Genomic DNA, 19,396 nt, shown 5'->3' with positions numbered 1-19,396 from the left:
TGTTGTAAACATGCTACTTTAAAGGGTGGGCACGCTTTGCTCTGTCTTATATCCTGCTGACACACATAGAGCCTGATGAGCTGGCTGTAGGTTCGAACCCTAGAGGGTCAATCGATCCCATCAGGATCCTCAGTGACAGTCACTGCAGCAGCCCTTGCATTGCTCATCCATAAACGTGGTGCCCAAGCCAACTGGATGTCCTCAGGGTAGGAGGCTCCTGTGTCACGCGAAGCAGAGGCAGCCCTGGGAGAGGAGGGACTGAGAATGTAGACTCAGGGTTGGGCCACCGGGGCTTGAATTCCAGCCCCACAATTGTATGACCTTGAGCAAGTAACTGAAATCTTGAGTTTCTTTTCTGTAATCCATAAGGAGGATAAAGCATCATCTCTTAGGGCTGTTCTAAGGATTCAGTGAGATAATTAAGTATAAAATGCTGAGAAGAGTGCCTTCAGTAACACAAAAGTGAACTCTCTTCATCATTTTCTGGGGAAAATAAAACCAGTCCTAGAAATCCAGATTATGGACTAATTTAACATTGCCTGGTGCTTTGATTCCGAAAGAAAGATGAGTTTTACATGTGGGGTATGCCTTCTCTGGGGTTTGCCTACAGGACACTCAGTATCCCGAGTGTTAAGCCAAGTGTTATTATTCGAGCGCACACAGTTTCCACCGTAGAAACAAATAATTCTTTGAGAAAACCAACACTCCTCCCCACACCCCAGGAAATAAAAAAGAAATCATTTTCTGAGTCATACATGATTCCATGTCATGTATCGCTTAAGGGGATTGCAGAAAAGAAAAATGGGGAACAGAGGCAGGTACCCTGGCTTGTTTTCCCATTAGTGTTCAGACTGCTTGGATTGAACAGTCCTTTGGGATATAATCAGTGCTTCTGGATTGTGCCACATAGTTTCATCTCACTGCCATCCTTTTACGATAGTCTTTTTGTTCCGGTTTTTCAAGTAGGTTTTTTTTCCTCAATATAAAAGCATAGTTTGCAGTATTATCCGTTAGTCCTCTTACTCACCATGTCTGTACTCTTCCTTTCAGGCATCCCCTGTTTTAAGCAAGTCTGGTAAATGAAAACTCCTATTTACATCACAGATAAATTAGGATTGGGGATTTATTCCCTTTAGAACGTATTCTCCTCAAATGCTGACTTCTGTTTTAGCACATTTGAGATCGTTTCATTTAAAAACCAACCAGCCACCACCACATGTTCTGGTAGAAGGTTGCTGAGACTGTACCCGTGGAGGGGGAAAGCATCAGGGGAGGAGGTGGAGAGGGTGGGCCCTGGGGCTCCTTTGGGGGCAGAAAGCTGGGGTGCAAGGAGAGCGGGCGTGGTGGCAGCTGAGACATGTCCTTCCCTCTACAGGGTTTGACACCAGCATCCTTCCCATCTGCAAGGACTCCCTGGGCTGGATGTTCAACAAGTTGGACATGAACTATGACCTCCTGCTTGACCACTCAGAGATCAACGCCATCTACCTGGATAAGTACGAGCCCTGTATCAAGCCTCTTTTCAATTCTTGTGACTCCTTCAAGGATGGCAAGCTCTCTAACAATGAGTGGTGCTACTGCTTCCAGAAGCCTGGAGGTAAGGCAGGAGGGAGGTGGGGCCCAGAGGGCAGGGCCGCCTCGCTGTGCAGCTAAGGGCCCCCTATCACGTCCTGGGGAGATAGACAGGGATCAGCAAGCAGAAAGACACAGCTAGAGAATAAAGCAAATGCTCTTTTCTCCTCACTGACCTCCACTTTCAGCATGGTAGGGAAAACCCAGGAGCATAATTAAGGAGTGTGTTATTCCACTCCTCCTTTTAGGAAAATATTTTAACTGTTGTGCCTCAGCTTTTCCATCTGTAAGATGGGCATAGAAACCTGTGCTACATAATTCCCAAAGTCAGTGTAAGATCTTTCATGTCTTTGGTTTTTGTACATTTTCTTCAGATTAGGTTCTTAGGTGTTTCTGTTTGGTTTTAGTAGGAACTCTCTCTATACTACGACATTAGAATTGGTCTCATCATAGGTACTGCAAATAGTTTCTTCCCCCAAATTTGACGATGTGCGTTTTTGCTAGGGTGAAATTTAAAATTTTAAGACAGTCAAATTTCTCCATCTTCTATTTTGGGGCTTCTTAGAAGCCATAAGGCTTACGTTAAGCTTAGAAAGGCATTTCCCACTGTGAGATAGTAAAGCAATTCTCTTTTGTTTTCTTTAGTACCTTTGTGGGGTTTTGTTTGTTTACTGAAGTCTTTTGTCCACTTGCCCATTTGTCATTTATTGACTAACCCATCTTTCTCCCACTAGTTTGAAATGTTTCCTATATCATATATAAAACTCCTATATGCTCTATGTATATCTGTCTATTCCTGGGTGCTCTGTCCTACTAATTGGCATGTTTTATTATTTAGTGGACCACTCTCTCCTACCATTAATCTTTTTTCAGAATATTGTTATATGTCCTATATGTTTGAACTCTTTGAATTTTATAATCGGTACTGGTATTTTTTTTAGAATCAGGCAAAATTAATCTAGAGTTGACAGCTATATAATATTGAACCCTTTTATCCTAGAACAGGGTTTGTCTGTTAACCAGCAAGCTCCAAGTTTTGTTTTCACAGATGTTATACTTCCCTTGTGTTTATTGTTGTTGCCAGTATAGACAAAATCCATTTTTTCCCATTATATTTCCTCACTGGTGATTGCTTCACTATTAAATTTGTTCCCGGCCACCATACTAAAGCCTCACTTTATTTATGATAGTTATTCTGGTCGGTTTCCTTGAATTTTTCAGGTGTGCAGTCATATTATCTGCAAATAGTGATAATTTTTTCTCTTTTCAATTTTTGTACCTCATTTCTTTCTAATCACATCAGCTAGTTCTTCCAAATCGATGTTAAATAAGAGCCATGCTTTTTACTTCAATAGGAATGCTTGTGGTGGTTCAGCATTAAGCTTAATGATAGCTTTGGGCTTGAGTTCATACAAATTCATGTGGCTTTAGCTCCAGGTTGAGGTTGAGTGAAGCAAAGCCTCATTGCTAATACTTCACCTGGAGGGGGAATGCCAGGGCCCCGAGAGGGAAGTAACTGCCTTAACCACGAGACACAGCTGAGCCCCTGGCCACATGCGATGTCTCCAGATAGGCTGCCCTTTCAGCAACTGTGGGAGGGGGCCAGGACCCACCTCTGGAAAAGAATGGCATCCAGCAGGAGTTGAGCAAAATAATTTGTTGTCGTTCTTTGTTTCTTATTTTGTGTACCTCTCCCATTTTCTTAAGTTAGTTCCTTTATTTTTTTTGATAAAATTCCTACCACCTCCCTTCCTGACCCAGAACCAACTGTGGGAGTTCTATTTACCCTCACCTTTCTTTATTATTTCCTATATTTGTAATGTATGTACTTGAGGGTAACGTATTTCTCCAAAGCACTCCTTTAGCTATGGGCCATAGGTATTCATAGTTTGTATTTTTGTAGATATTCTACAGTTAAGGATCTGGGTACCTCTTTGGCCCAATAAAGCTTTTAAAGAGCTTTTAAGCTCTTCGTGCCAACGGTTTTGAGATCATTCTTTATTGACAAGTTTTAGAAATTTTTTCAGACGTTCTCATGGAAATTAGTCTTTGAATGTTTGAAAATATATAAATTTCCTTATACAGAAGCAAAGATGCTAAGCATAAACTTCCTGGAATCAGAGTTTGCTTTCTTGATACCTTAACGTTATTCTCCTAGCCCTGGATGTAGTTACTGAAAGAGTGAACCCCTACGAAGTTTTCTCCCTTTTGGTGGTGATGTAACCATTTTGCCTGGAAGCCAAAAGCGTTCTTTACCTTTCGCGGATATGAACTTCCTTGGACGTGTTTTAGTTTTGCTCAGGCTATATCAATCAATCACTTTTTCCTGAGACATGTTATGCTCTTTTGAGCTCTAGAATTAAAACTTTTTTGTCCCACGTGTTTAGTCTCTTCTCATCAGTTTTGGTGCTTCAGATATAGCCTTCCTTTCTTTAACTGCTTCATTTTCCTCTTTATGTCATTTATATCTTTGAGCTTTTGTATCTGTGCATTAAAATACTTGTAGACGGTCTTTTTTCATTAGAATCTTTGGTAAATATTTTCTTCTCAGCAGCCTACATTTTCTGTTACAAATTTTTCATCTGAAGTTTTTTCTTGTTCGTTCCTCTATTTTTCTTGCAGCATTTTTAGTAGGTCTCAGTCTTGATAAGTAGAGTTTTAAAAATTACTATATGACAGTTTGAGAAAAGGGGCCTGACAGAAACTTTCTTCCTAGTAAACTGGCAGAGTGTTTATGACTGTGGTGCTCTTTCAGGCGCAGTCTTCTAAATGCCTAAAGATTTTTTCTCTGTATTTCTTCATAGGGAGATGAGCATTTCCATTTGCACCTACCTCATATGGTGACTGTAAAGATTAATTAGGAGAAAGTTCTAAAACATTAGCTGGTGCATTCGGAGAATCCAGTCCATGTTCATTATTTGCTATAGATGCTACGTTTAATCATCCAAGAAAGATGGAGTTTGGTCTCTTTTTTGTTGGTTTCAGGTGGTATCTTTCTCCTGTACTCTGAAATCATCTTAAACCCAAAAGTCAAAAACATGTATTTGATGGTCAGTTTCTCTCAAGGAATGAGCAGCAAGACCAGGTGGCATTGTGAAATCCGAAGGGTAACAGATGTAAATAGGCACTCAGGTACCTTCTGCAGACCCCACACTTGTACTTACAGAGGTAGGGTAAGTGCTCTGAGAATCCAAAAGTCATGGTCTTTGCTGGAGAACCATGAGCAAACAGCAGAGCCACAGCATCTGCAAAGGCCGGTCAGAGTAATATTAAGATGAGTGAGGTCGCCTTTCTTTTTGCTTGGAGTGGAAGTCCAAAGGGTACCACACACCTTCATATGCCCTACTTTAGCCATGCAGCTCCCACTGTATCAACCCTTCACTTGAGAATGGACAGTTTTGAGCTTGTTTGTAATAACACATGTTTTATCACTGAAGACTTGGAGGCTGAGAAAGAGACAGGCCCAAAGTACTTACGTAGGAGGTGGCAAAGCCCAGAGTTAAGGCCTCACCCTCTCTGTCCCTCTAGATCTCTTCTGTATCTTCATAGTTGTCCCTTGAGGCCTGTGTTTTACTTTCCGGGGGTAGTGAGCCATGAGGTCGGAAGTAGCCATTCTAATCATCTTTCTATCCTGCAGTAAGACCTGGGGCAGATTAAGTATTTGTCCCAGTCTGTGGATTCAACACACGTACCCACTAGTAACCTTGTATCCTGGTTCTCAGCTCATAGAAGTCTTGGCTGATAAGAGACTTATTTTCTTTACATAAGGAAGTAAATAATGAAATCACTGACTAGACACTTGGTATTTGCTTGAATGGGTGGTGGGAAGAAAGATTCCTATACAGTGCAAGTAGCCCCCAAATACTATTTTTTTTTTTAAAATTAGTGCCACTAATGGCCTGAATTTGTTTTGCTGCATAGTAACAGCAGATGGAGTAATTCCACTCCCAGGTGTGTCATTGTCTACATTTCATGTCAAGAGTGAAGCCAGTCATTAGCAATCACATCCCTTACCATCTGGAAACTGACTTTCATAAATTATTTTTAGGTCTCCCTTGCCAGAATGAAATGAACAGGATTCAGAAGTTGAGCAAGGGGAAAAGCCTGTTGGGTAAGTACCATTTCTTGCCACTCATTTAAACAACAAATTAAACCATCCGTGTCTCTTGTAATATTGAGCACAGCCATGGTTATTCAATTAGGGACCAGTGTTTTGTGAAAGAACTGCCTCACATTACCCGAGACAGGGCTCTTCCAGGAAGCTGGTACCATGCAGTAGCCCAGAGGACATAGTCTGAGGATCAGTTAGCTGGCTGAGAAATGCCGCATGCTCCATCAGCGGGAGGAGACGTCAAAGGTCAGCCCGTGACCAGTGGGCAGGCCACCAGGCTGAAATCGAGCTAAACCCTCCCTGATCTTGGCTTTTCCTTCTTTCAGGTATGGCCATTAATAAACGGAGCTCTCAAGGGTTCCTTCCAAGTTAAAATGATAAGATCTATAAATTATAGAATTTCCTACATTCTGCAGATCAAGTTATCCATTCAAGGAGGAAGATGAGCTGAGTCCCTTCTAAATTTATCAGACAGGGTCCAAGGACTCGAGTGCACTTAAACACATTTCTGTTTCATGTGCATGATCACTGGACCCTGTCTCTACGTTTCTCTTCTTACCTTTTTTGTCCAAATGTTGAGGTGGAAGCAAGTGGGTTGTGCGAGTGTGTTTTTTCCCTGACGTGCAAATCTGTGGCCAAGGTAAAGGTAACAAATGCTGGATGTTGAAGGTTCCCTTTAGCTCCATACCCTCCTTTCTGTAGCACACAGACCAGGCCATTGCTGAGACATCAAAGACACCTCATTTGTTTGCCCAAAAAAGAGCCTGCACTGCTTCCCTTGCTTTTGAAAAAGAGAGCTGACAGCTACAACATGAATTCTTCTTGTTAAACATTCAGAAGCAGGTTCACCCCCTAAACAGCCTGCCATTTCAGGCGTTTCTCTATTTTCTTGAAGGAAGCGGGCAAGGTTTTTGCAGATTGGTCTGTGAACTCTGGCCATTTCTCTTCATCTGATGTTTGTGCCACCTCAAAGTGCATCTTATTTCCTTCTACTTTTGAAAATTACTTATTTCACTGGCTTGCCTTGGACTTTCCACTTCTGATAACACCCTTTGCAGCTTACCAAGAACTCCAAAGTCATTGTGATCTGGACCTGAGTGTAGGTTCTTCTCCAGTGTTGAAGACATAAAAGCATCTTTCTGGATCTCTCTTCCATTGGGCTTTCCTTCAGTGCAAGGACTTGTGCTCAATGATCTGATTCTTCCACATGCGAGGTTATTTTGGGTTTGAGTGATATGCTTAAGAGAACTAATAGAGAGTGCTATTTTTGGATGCACAGATATCTTCTTACTGCTTCATTGATGATAAGATAAAGTATGTGGCCTCAGATAAAATGTCTCATCTTTTATTTTCCCCAGTTCACAGGAATTGAAGGCCTATCTTTTTCCTACTGTGAATCCCACCTAGTTTTAAAGCTCACTTTACCACATCTCCCCACATAGGGATATTATTCCAGCTGACTCATAAAAATACCATTTATCTGCTTAGAAATTATTTTTTGCATGGGGAAATCTCCTAATATAACACATGTGTATTCAGGGGCATTCAGATTCCTAGCAAAGACAAGCAATGACAAATTATAGTCAGTTATAATTACTGCCTACTTAGAAAAAAATGGCAATTCTATTACCTTATAGATATAGAGCAGCACCTGCTTCCTACCAACCTGGGGCCTCAACCCAGTATGCTTTTTTTTTGGGGGGGGGGGGTCTATTAACTGCTCTTGTTTTCCAACTGCAGCTCAAGGAGGAGGATCAGCATTTCCTCAGCTTTCTACTTGTTCTCAAAAACTTCTCTGCTTTTAGGTTATTGAAAGCATCTGGGTTTTTTTTTTTTGATCCTTCATTCTGTTCCCTGAAGACCAGGGGTGCTGTGCACTCGCTGAGCAACTAAGAATATGGGCACCACTTCTAATTGCAGCACCAGCAGACTTACCTGTCACTTAGGAGGGATTTTTCTGGGGGCAGCTTCCTAGCTGTGATCTTTGAGAACATGGTCATCTTGGAATAGCTTGGTGAGCAGTTGCTAGAATCAGCTGGATCTGAGGTTACTGTCTGCCATGCCACTCTTCTTTCCAGATCTGTTCTATGAAATAAAATAAAAAGTCAATTTAAAAAACACAGTCACTCTATAAAAAAATATCACAAATAAAATTAGGCAGTAGAAGCCAGTGGTAAGCAGAAACCTCCATCTTCACATGGCTGATTAATGTTACTACTTAGGTTACACTGAGGAGAATTGTCCTGTAGTAGATGAGCACACAATCATCAAACACACATGCCCCCTAAGAAAAATGAAAACTAAAAACTGTCATAAATATTACCTACAGTTGAGTGAGCATCAGATTGGTATCACTGATTTAAGAAGAGAAAATATTATCTTCAGAGTGCTGAGAGGAAATCACTTTGAACCTAGAATGTTAAATTTATCTCAGTGATCATCTAAGTGTGATGACAGACATATTCTCAAACCACAGATTCAGTATGCTTACTAACCGTAGACTTACTAAAGGTTTTAATATGCAGAAGACAAACAATACCAGAAGGAATTACTGAGATACAATGTGGAAAAGAAATAAGGCATGCTGCTAAATCTAAACAAATATGAACTATAAAAGTGTTTTTATATCAAGGTAGAATTAAAATTTCAGACTGTTGGGGTCAGTGAGAAAAATGTGTCTGGTTTATTCAGGAATAAAAGAAAATATAGATTAAGTTTATTCAGAAAAATATGCTTCTCAGTGCATATTTTAAGGTAACAGTAAAAATATTGGAAAAAGAATATATAGTTTTAAACGTATGGAAGACAACCATAGAATAAAGAAAACTTGATCATTCCAACAGAAAACAGGAAAGGGGAAAGATAGAAAACACAAAATACAGTGGTAGATATAAAAACATGCATACCTGTAATCACCATAAATGTGACTGGGCCAAACTCATTTATTATGAGACAGAGACTGAGAAAATTTGACAAGAGCAAATACTTTGTTTTCAATTCTTAAGAGAAAGAGGTATTATTATTTTGCTGAAATGTTACAGTTACTATGTTGTTATGTCATCAATTGGTATACCCATAACTTTAAAACAAAATGCAACATTATAACAATTGTAACTATAGATGTAACCAACGTAGGAGCACTCAAGATATAAGGCAAATACTACCAGACATAAAAGGAGAAATTGACAGTGACACAATAATAGCGGGGGACTTCACCCCACTTTCATCAATGGACAGATCATCCAGATAGAAAATCAATAAGGAAACACAGGCCTTAAATGATATTTATACAGCATTCCATCCCAAAGCAGCAGAATACAGAGTCTTTTCAAGTTCACATGGAACATTCTCCAGGATTGATCACATCTTGGGTCACAAAGCAAGCCTTAGTAAAGTTAAGAAAATTGCAGTCAATATCAAGCATCTTTTCTGACCACAGTGCTGTGAGATTAGACATCAACTATAAGATACACACTGGAAAAAAGCACAAACATGTGGAGGCTAAACAATATGCTACTAAACAACCAATGGATCACTGAAGAAATCAAAAAATACCTAGAGAAAAATGACAATGAAAACAGAATGATGCAATAGCAGTTCTGAGAGGGAAGTTTATAGCAATACAATCTTACCACAGGAAGCAAGAAAAGTCCCAAATAAACAACCTAACCTTACGCCTGAAGCAACTAGAGAAAGAAGAACAAACAAAACCCAAGGTTAGTAGTAAGGAAAGAAATCATAAAGATCAGAGCAGAAATAAATGAAATAGAAACAAAGAAAACAATAGCAAAGATCAATAAAACTAAAAGCTGGTTCTTTGAGAAGATAAACAGAATTGATAAACCCGGGCTTCCCTGGTGGCACAGTGGTTGAGAGTCCGCCTGCCGATGCAGGGGACACGGGTTCATGCCCCAGTCCGGGAAGATCCCACATGCCACGGAGCGGCTGTGCCCGTGAGCCATGGCTGCTGAGCCTGTGCGTCCGGAGCCTGTGCTCCGCTACGGGAGAGGCCACAACAGTGAGAGGCCCGCGTACCACAAAAAAAAAAAAAAAAAAAAAAAAAAAAAAAAAAATTGATAAACCCTTTGACTCATCAAGAAAAAAGTGGAGAGGATGCAAATCAATAAAATTAGAAACGTAAAAGTTATAACCGACACCACAGAAATACAAAGGATCCTAAGAGACTACTACAAGCAACTATATGCCACTAAAATGGACAACCTAGAAGAAATGGACAAAATCTTAGAAAGAGTTGAAACTTCCAAGACTGAACCAGGAAGAAACAGAAAATATGAACAGACCAATCACAAGCACTGAAATTGAAATTGTGATTAAAAAATTCCCAACAAACAAAAGTCCAGGACCAGATGGCTTCACAGGTGAATTCTATCAAACATTTAGAGAAGAGCTAACACCCATCCTTATCAAACTCTTCCAAAAAATTGCAGAGGATGGAACACTCCCAAACACATTCTATGAGGCTGCTGTCACCCAGATACCAAAACCAGACAAAGATGCCACAAAAAAGAAAATTACAGGCCAATATCACTGATGAATATAGATGCAAAAAAAATCCTTAACAAAATACTAGCAAACTGAATCCAGCAATACATTAAAAGGATCATATGCCATGGTAAAGTGGAATTTATCCCAGGGACCCAACGATTTTTCAATATCCACAAATCATTCAGTGTGATACACCATGCTAACAAAGTGAAGAATGAAAACCATATGATCATATCAATGCCAAACTCCCAGTCTATCCCTCCCCCACTCCCCCTGGTAACCATAAGTTCATTCTCTAATTCTGTGAGTCTCTTTGCTTTCTAAATAAGTTCATTTGTATAGGTTTTTTTTTGGGGGGATTCTGCATATAAAGCAATATCATATGATACTTCTCTTTCTCTGTCTGACTTCACTTAGTATGATAATCTCCAGGTCCATCCATGTTGCTTTTCAATGGCTGAGTAATAGTCCATTGTTTCTATATATCACTTATATGCAGAACCGAAAAAAATGATACAAATGAACTTATTTACAAAACAGAAGCAGACTCACAGACATAGAAAAACTTACGGTTACCAAAGGGGAAAGGTGGAGGTGGGGAGGGATAAATTGGGAGTTTGGGATGGACATGTACACACTACTACATTTAAAATAACCAACAAGGTTCTGCTGTATAGCACAGGGAACACTGCTCAATATTCTGTAATAACATAAATGGGAAAAGAATTTGAAAAAGAACAGATACATGTATATGAATAACTGAATCACTCTGCTGTACACCTGAAACTCACACAATGTTGTAAATCAACCATAGTCCAATATAAAATAAAGATTTTTTTAAAAAGAACACACACACACAAAGTAACAGAACTGCAAGGAAGAGTTGTCATATCTATAGCTAATCAGAGACTCTAATATACCTCTTCTTGAAAACTTACAGTTCAAGTATAGAAAAGAAGAAATGAACAACATAATTCATTAGCATTTTTATATATGTATTCCCGTATATAGGTATAGAATAGACAGTCTGTTCAAACACACATGACATTTGTCATGGATTACACAAAAGAAAACTAAAACTAAACATCTCAAAAGAGTATCATAGATGACATTCATTCTCTACAACACAATACAAATAGAAATAAAAAATGAGGTTACACAACCTTATATGTCTGGGTTTTTTTTTAAATAATTAGTCAAAGATGAAATAAAGTAAAACTACAAAACATTTAGACCTGAATGGAAATGAAAGCACTATGTACCAAAAACAGAGAAGCAACTAAAATGAAACTTAGAGGAACATTCATAGCTTCAAATGCATTTCTAGAAAAAAAAAAAACACTAAAATTTCAAATCAAAAAGCTTTAAGGACAACACAGTTAAGACTAAAGCAAAAAGAAATCAAATAGACAAAACTTTGACAATGTGAAAGCCTCAAATAGTCACATGAATTTAAAAATGGGCTGTAACCTCTGATATAGATGAATAGTATAAATTTGTAGTTCTCAAACTTCACAGTTTGAGAACTACAGAAACACTTGGAGAGTTTATTAAAGCATAGTTTGCTGGGCCCCACTCTCAAAGTCTTTAATTCAGTAGGTTTGAGGTGGGCTCAAGAATTTGCTTTTCTAAGCAGTTTGTTTCCCACTGATGATGCAGCTGCTGGTCCTGGGCCCACACTTTGGAAACCATTGCTATAAACCAACTTACAGCAATTATGAAAACCTAGTTGAAAAGAATACTATGAGTATGGGTCATGAAGAAAAAGAAGACCCAACAGGATTAAAAAAAACCCAACACATTACTTTTAAATCAAAATCACAATACTACTGTCACCTCCTAAAACAGGCACCAGGCTCAAAATATTTTTATGGGTGAATCCATGGAAGAGATCATTCTCATTTTATACAAAACATCTGGAGTACAGAAAAAGAAAAATACCTGAATCACTTTACAAGTTAGTTGCTTTGATACAGAAACTGAAGAAACAAAACTGTATGCCTCTATCACTTAGTAACATAGATGCAAGAGAATCAGCCAGTTGAATCCAATATATCATGACCAAGTAGTATTTATTCCAGGAAAGCAAAGATATATTTTTAAAAATTGTGCCACTCATTAAAAGCATATAAAGGATAAAAAATCCTATGATTCTCCCAGGTATTAATGTTACTGAATCAGGAAGGAATAGAAAATCTGAACAGACCGGTTACTAGTGAGGAGATTGAATCAATAATCAAAAATCTCCCAAGAAAAAAAAGATGAAGAGCAGATAGCTTCACTGGTGAATTTGACCAAATATTTAAAGAATTAACACCAATCCTTCTCAAACTCTTCCCAAAAACTTTCAGAGGAGGGAACACTCCCAAACTCATTTTATGAAGCCAGCATTACCTTGATACTAAAGCCAGAAAAAACACTACAAGAAAAGAAAACTACAAGCCAATATCCCAGATGAATATAGATGCAAAAATTCTCTAGCAGCACATTATAGGAAAGGAGGATGTAAAATTTTCTTTGTTTGCAGATGATACGATTTAACCAAGGAGGTGAAAGATCTCTATGCTGAAAACTGTAAGACATTGATGAAAGGAATCCCATATTCATGGATTAGAAGAATTAATATTGTTAAAATGTCTGTACTACCCAAAGTCATGTATAGATTCAAAGCAATTTCTATAAAGATCCCAGTAGCATTTTTTGACAGAAATAGAAACACAATCCTAAATTTTTTTTTTTTTTTTTTTTTTTTTTTGCGGTACGCGGGCCTCTCACCGTTGTGGCCTCTCCCGTTGCTGAGCGCAGGCTCAGCGGCCATGGCTCACGGGCCCAGCCGCTCCACGGCATGTGGGATCCTCCCGAACTGGGGCACGAACCCGTGTCCCCTGCGTCGGCAGGCGGACTCTCAACCACTGCGCCACCAGGGAAGCCCAATCCTAAAATTTATATGAAACCACAGAAACCCCAAATAGCCAAAGCAATTCTAAGAAAGAACAAAGAAGAACATTTCCTGATTTCCAGCTGTATTATAAAGCTATAGTCAACAACCAAGGTTGTACTGGCATAAAAACAGACACATAGAGTAACAGAACATAATTGAGAGCCCAGACATAAACCCATACATATACAATCAACTAATATATTCAAAAGACAGTCTCTTCAATAAATGGTGCTGGGAAAATTGGATATTCACATGTAAAAGAATGATACTAGACCCCTATCTTACACCACTCACAAAAATTAACTTCAGATTGATCAAAGACCTAAATGTAAGACTGGAAACAATAAAACTGCTAGGAAAAAAACACAGGAAAAAAGCTCTTGACATGGGCCTTGGCAGTGAGTTTTTGCATATGACACCTAAAACACAAGCGACAAGTTCAAAAATATGTGGGACTACATCAAACTTAAAAGCTTCTGCGCAGCAAAACAATCAACAAAATGAAAAGACAACCTATGGAATGAGAAGAAATATTTGCAAACCATATATCAGATAAGGGGTTAATATCAATATATATAAAGAACTCATATAACTCAATAGCAAAAACAAAACAAACAAAAAATTCCACAAATTCAATTTGACAAATGGACAAAGGAACTGAATAGACAATTTTTCTAAAGAAGATATTCAAATGGTCAACAGGTACGTGAAAAGGTGCTCAGCCTCACTAATCATCGGGGAAATGCAAATCAAAACCACAATAAGATATCAGGTCCTGCCTGTTAGAACAGCTATCATGAAAAAGACAAGGGATAACTAATTCCACAAGGATGTGGAAAAAGGAGAACCCTTGTGCACTGTTGCTGGGATTATAAATTAGTGCAGCCCTATGGAAAACAGTATGGAGGCTCCTCAGAAAATTAAAGATAGAACCACCATATGATCCAGAAATTCTACTTCTGGGAATATATCTGAAGGAAATGAATATACTATGTCAAAGAGATATCTGCACACCCATATTCATGGCAGCATCATTTACATTAGCCAAGATGTGGAAACAACCTAAGTGTTCATCAATGGATGAATGGCTAAAGAACTTCATATGTGTTTTTATATATATATATATATATATATATATATATAAAATATATATATATATATATATATATATATATATATGTATGTATGTATATATGAACAGAACATCATTCAGCCAGAAAAAAGAAGGAAATCCTGCTAATTGTGACGACATGGATGGACTTTGAGGGCATTATCCTAAGTGAAGTAAGTCAGACAGAGAAAGAAAATACTGTATGATCCCTTGTATGTGTAATGTAAAAACAAACTTTGAGACTGGTGGTAAACACAGGCAGGGTATGGGCAATGGGAAAATTGGATGCAGGTGGTCCAAAGGTACAAGCTTCCAGTTATAAGATAAATAAGTACTGGGATATAACACACAACGTGATATCTGTCGTTAACACTGCAGTGTGGTAGATATGAAAGTTGCTAAGAGTAAATCCTGAGAGTTCTCACAAGGAAAAAACCTTTTTTTCCTGTATGAGATGATGGATGTAAACTAAATTTACTGTGGTAATCATTTCACAATATATAAGTCAAATCATTGTGCTATACACCTTAAACTTATCCAGTGCTGTGTGTCAATTACATTTCAATAAAACTGGAAAAACTTATGAAATAAAAAGTTATTAATGAGAGTAGAACCACAGGGAAAAAGAGAACTCATCCACGAAGGAATCCTATCTAACCTTGAGCAAGTCCTAGGGCTCTGTCATTTTGATTAAGTAATAACCAAGCATGCCATTCTTTCTTGCTGGCTTTGCAGTAAATACCCTGTCTGATGTGTGAGCCCTCTTGTCTGTTTTTGAGGGCATTAACTCTGAGTATCTGTGCACTTCTCTGATTCAAGCTGGACCTTTCGTTCTCCCAGGAGCATTCATACCTCGGTGTAATGAGGAGGGCTATTACAAAGCCACACAGTGCCACAGCAGCACAGGGCAGTGCTGGTGTGTGGATAAATACGGGAACGAGCTAGCTGGCTCCAGGAAACAGGGTGCTGTGAGCTGTGGTGAGTAAGGCCCGCTGCATCAGCCCCCAATGACCTCTGGTGACTTATAGGTACTCACTGTATGAGGATCTGGGCAGAAGAATTTGTAGAGGTCATTATGGTCTACAGTGAGTGAGTTTACAATGGAGATAAAGTAACCCTGAAATCACGTGAGATAATGCATAGCTAGTTTTCCGAGTGCCAGGAGCTCACTATGACCAATGAACTGGACAACAGTTCTTGACAGTCAGAAATGGCTGCAGGCAAAGAATGACTCAGATAAACCTCCCCCAAAGGTAGAAACATCTCAAGGATTCTGGGGCTCCTATCAGAATAAAGCTTGCGGTCCATACCAGGTAGACAGGGATGCTCTCATGTTCAGAAGGTAAACTGCATGATGTTGCCCTACAGTTAAGGAAGTCGTGAGGCATAAGCAGAAACTAACCTCAGATCTCTTCTTCCTTCTTAACGTTTCAGAAGAGGAGCAGGAAACGTCAGGGGATTTTGGCAGTGGAGGCTCTGTGGTCCTGCTGGACGACCTGGAGGATGAATGGGAGCTAGGACCAAAGGACAAAGTGGGGAAGCTGCGGGTGCGCGCCCGGGCAGCGACGGAGGATGATGAGGACGAGGACGACGAGAAAGAGGACGAGGTCGGGTACATATGGTAGTCCCCACAAGGAGGAGGACACGAGGTTCGCACAACACTGCAAGTCACTTCCTGTTCCTGCATTTGTATCTAAGACTCCACGGCACATGGCCTCTTCTCCATTGTTGCCCTCTCTCTACCCAACCTAAGGTTTGGAAGACAACCCCTTGTTCCCGGAGCATTCTGATTTTGCATACGGCGCGTGGGAAAAAGGGTGTTGTGTTTTGTTTTTTAGACAGGGGAAGGCTGGCTGAGTTACAGCCTCCTTCCCTCCCATGAGTTTTTTGCAACAAGCATGTGATTTATGTGGGATTCTGACAGTGCAGGGAGCCCCTACCCTCAAACGTCAAAGACCCTTTACGATCACCGACACTGGTGGTTAGTACAGCATGGTTCCCGGCCTTACCGTGTCTAAGTGCTTCTCTTGTGTCCTGTAGATGTTGTGGAAAACACACCGCACTGTACCTTGTTCCACAGTCCCCCCCGCCCCCACCCCTGGTGTCTATTATTACAAATTAGTTTTTCACATTACTCGATCTGGCTTCCTACAAACAACAGCCTTAATTCAGTCAAGAGTCCCTTTGGGGAACTGATCTCCTTTATTAGAAAAGGTGTCTGGATGCTTCTCTCTGTACGTACATAAACATGTAAAGTACATACGGAAGAGACTATACACACCTCTCAGAAAAAAAGGGTTTGGGTATCTATTAAAAACTCATTTGAAAAACAATTACACATTTGTCAGCTTGTCCAGACCTGGATCATCATTTCTGGAATAGGAAATGTGTATCAAAGTCCTTTTTTGCACTAACAGTTGGCACTTGTAGCCTGCAGACTGAGAGGCTGCTTCTGTCTGCGGCAGCGGAGTTATTGGAAGCCTCTTTGATTTGGATAAGCCTCTGTCTGTCTAAATTGCTTTCCTCGCAGAAGCCATGCGACTCCCACGTGGGCAGCTTCACAAGCCATCTCTCTCATTTCAGCTCAAGCCTCCCTGGGGCTTGCAGCAGTTCTGTCTGCGGCAGGCCCCTCCCTTCCTACCTACTCAAGGGCTTTTTCTAAGGCATGTACACGTACCGTCTGCTCTCTGAGAAGACAATCCCTCGCTGTTCCTTAGCAGAAGAAAATTCAGGATTCTTAACTCCATGTTTCAGTTTTGCTGCTCTCTATCCACACATCATGAGGCTATAAAAGCTCTACAGATTTTTGACCGCTCATCATTTGTAAAGAATCTCAGATGGAGGCCTAGAAAGAACTCCATGACAGCACATGGGAAGCCAGGGCTAGATTTTTAAGAGCTAGTCCTGCCCTCATCCCCTCCCCGACACAAGTGTCAAGGTACTAATGAAGAAAGCCCTTTACCATTGCGTTTCTTTTCCCTAAGGTGACTCATGATCAGCGTCTATCTCCAAATTTGGTAGGGTCATCATCTCTATAGTCTTTAGGATTTCTCCCCCCGTCAAGCTGGCCCCCATACAAGTACCAAAGAGTAGTCTTCAAAGTGGCCCCATTTAGCTCAGTACAGGGCCTTAAGCTCCTGCCCCACCTGGTTTCCACCCACACGGATATGCCCTCATCAGCCAGCCAGCAAGGCTCTTTGGCCCACATTTGTTTTTCTTCCCTTCCTGCACTCCAGCTAGTCCACAAGGAGACCACATAAACTCAGGCGAAAAATATACTCAGCCAAACCATGATTACAGTGGCAGCTGACCAGCCCCCGCTCCAAACTGACCATTTGTTTATACTTTACCAGCCCACTTCTAACTAGTATTTTCCAATCCCTGCATTGGCCAGACCCAGTGGCATTATCCCTGGACTTGGCTCAGATGGGACATGAACTTACTTGATATGGCAACCTCATTTGGCCTGATAGTATGAGTACAGCCAGGACCCTAGGTATCGGGTGACCATAGGCAAGCTCTGTATGAGGATCTCAACTCCTTCACCTCTGTTTCAATTTTTGTTTTTTTTTTCTCACTTGAACAAAATTCTGAGATGATAATTTAGAAAACAGGTGCTTAATTGCAGCTAAATTACAATTGAATGTATAAAAGAATCGAGACATATTAAAAAAAATCTCAGTTTGGACGGTCAAAGAAAACCATGGTTACTATCTCCTCTGAGCTTGGAAAAATGCACAAGAGAACAAATTAAAATCGACAAATTGATTTCACTTAGAGAAACTTCTAGGAACAGAGTGAACCACACTGATTTTAATTTGCCTAATTATCTTATGACAAGTGTCAAATTAAGATGACACTTAAAGATCCTTAGCATTAACTTAATGATGGAGAAGAGTGCTCACTAGTCAATTCCCAGGAAGGCAATGAGATGCTCATTTTCAGAGACATTCCAAGAAGATATTTTGATTCATTAAAATATTAAATAAAAAGCCCTCCTAAGACTGGAACCCCAAATCAATGGAGCAACATTGACGCCACTTTTCATGCCTCACTTTGGCAAGACAGCATTAGATTTTTTTAAAGGTACTTTGCATAAGTAGTAAAGATTTGATATTTTAGTTACCTCATCCTTAGAAGAAGAATTTTTGCTTTCCTCTTTTTTTGGCAGGAGCCCGTTAGCTAGTGGTGGAGTATACATAAAAATCTTGATTAAAAAAAAAAATAGTACTGTGATAATCATTCCCTTGTTGGAGACAGATACGGAGTTGAAACTTTACTGGCTCATTTTTGGAACCTCTTTAGTAAATAGTTTTATTCTTAGTCCATAAATGGTTCTTTTATTTGATACCATGTCCTTGGCATCTAAGTTAAGCCCCAGAATTTTCTTCCACAATGGTTAGTTGTCTACCATAATTACTGTCTTTTTGTTTCCGTGAACATTCTAGGCATGGGAATACCTTCATACTGAATTCGAGGTATCATATCAGGTCCTCCTCCTTTATGCCCATTTTCCCACGCCCAGCAGTGAATGACAGCGTGTCTGTCCAGGTCTGCCCCTCTCCTCTTCACGGGATGCCATCTACAGTTTTGTTTAGTTTTTACCTTGACCACACTGTACAGTAACATCCAAGAGCCCTTTCTACAGTGGGTGGTTTTGGTCTTTTTATACCTTTTTCTCAAAGTCACTGATGTTTGTCTCTGTTCAGTGTGTAGCATCGTGATGAGAGCCCTCCAAATCCTGAGTGTCAGTTTGTTGTCCCTATTGTAGATGAAATAGCGAAGTAGAAAAACCTAGTAAATTCTGAATGCTTTCCCACATAGACTTATCTGGAATGTGAACACAACTCTTTGGTTAATAGTAAATGCTTAACTGTAGTCCTGAGTAGGTGCATTTCTGTCTGTCTCAATAAATTTTAATTTGTCTGCAACATCTGAGTGTTTGTGTTTTGTTAGCTTGCACGTGCACTCGCCAGGCCATGTCCACACATGACTGCTGGAGAAGAGTATGGGCAGGTCAAGGGGTCACCAGTGCAGGGCCCTCTGTGAGGCCAACCTGCTGGTGGCTCCAGCCTGTCCTGACCCCTCTCAGCACACCCTGGCACATCCATGCCCTGTGCCCCCTCAGCCTAGAACCTTCTCACCTGACCCCTCT

At 40.0% G+C, this 19,396-nt stretch overlaps 1 protein-coding gene across 2 annotated transcripts in view; it reads left to right on the top strand.

The window, feature by feature from the left end:
• The window catches only part of SPOCK1 (SPARC (osteonectin), cwcv and kazal like domains proteoglycan 1), a 561,704-nt gene extending 542,532 nt beyond the window's left edge, over positions 1-19,172 (top strand). Inside the window, exons 8-11 of one of the 2 annotated variants that reach the window (XM_059061299.2) lie at positions 1,376-1,597; positions 5,621-5,683; positions 15,082-15,219; positions 15,676-19,172. In XM_059061299.2, coding sequence (XP_058917282.1) covers positions 1,376-1,597; positions 5,621-5,683; positions 15,082-15,219; positions 15,676-15,866 — 614 coding nt within the window. In that variant the 3' untranslated portion in view covers positions 15,867-19,172. Of the gene's footprint in view, positions 1-1,375; positions 1,598-5,620; positions 5,684-15,060; positions 15,220-15,675 lie in introns of both variants that reach the window. The other variant, XM_067031675.1, reaches the window with a different exon arrangement.
• Positions 19,173-19,396: the final 224 nt, after the last annotated feature.

The sequence above is a fragment of the Kogia breviceps genome, chromosome 4 (assembly GCF_026419965.1).
Source record: "Kogia breviceps isolate mKogBre1 chromosome 4, mKogBre1 haplotype 1, whole genome shotgun sequence".
Taxonomy (NCBI): Eukaryota; Metazoa; Chordata; class Mammalia; order Artiodactyla; family Physeteridae; genus Kogia; species Kogia breviceps.
Note: the sequence above shows the minus strand (reverse complement) of the source record. Positions and strands in the feature narration are given on the sequence as shown.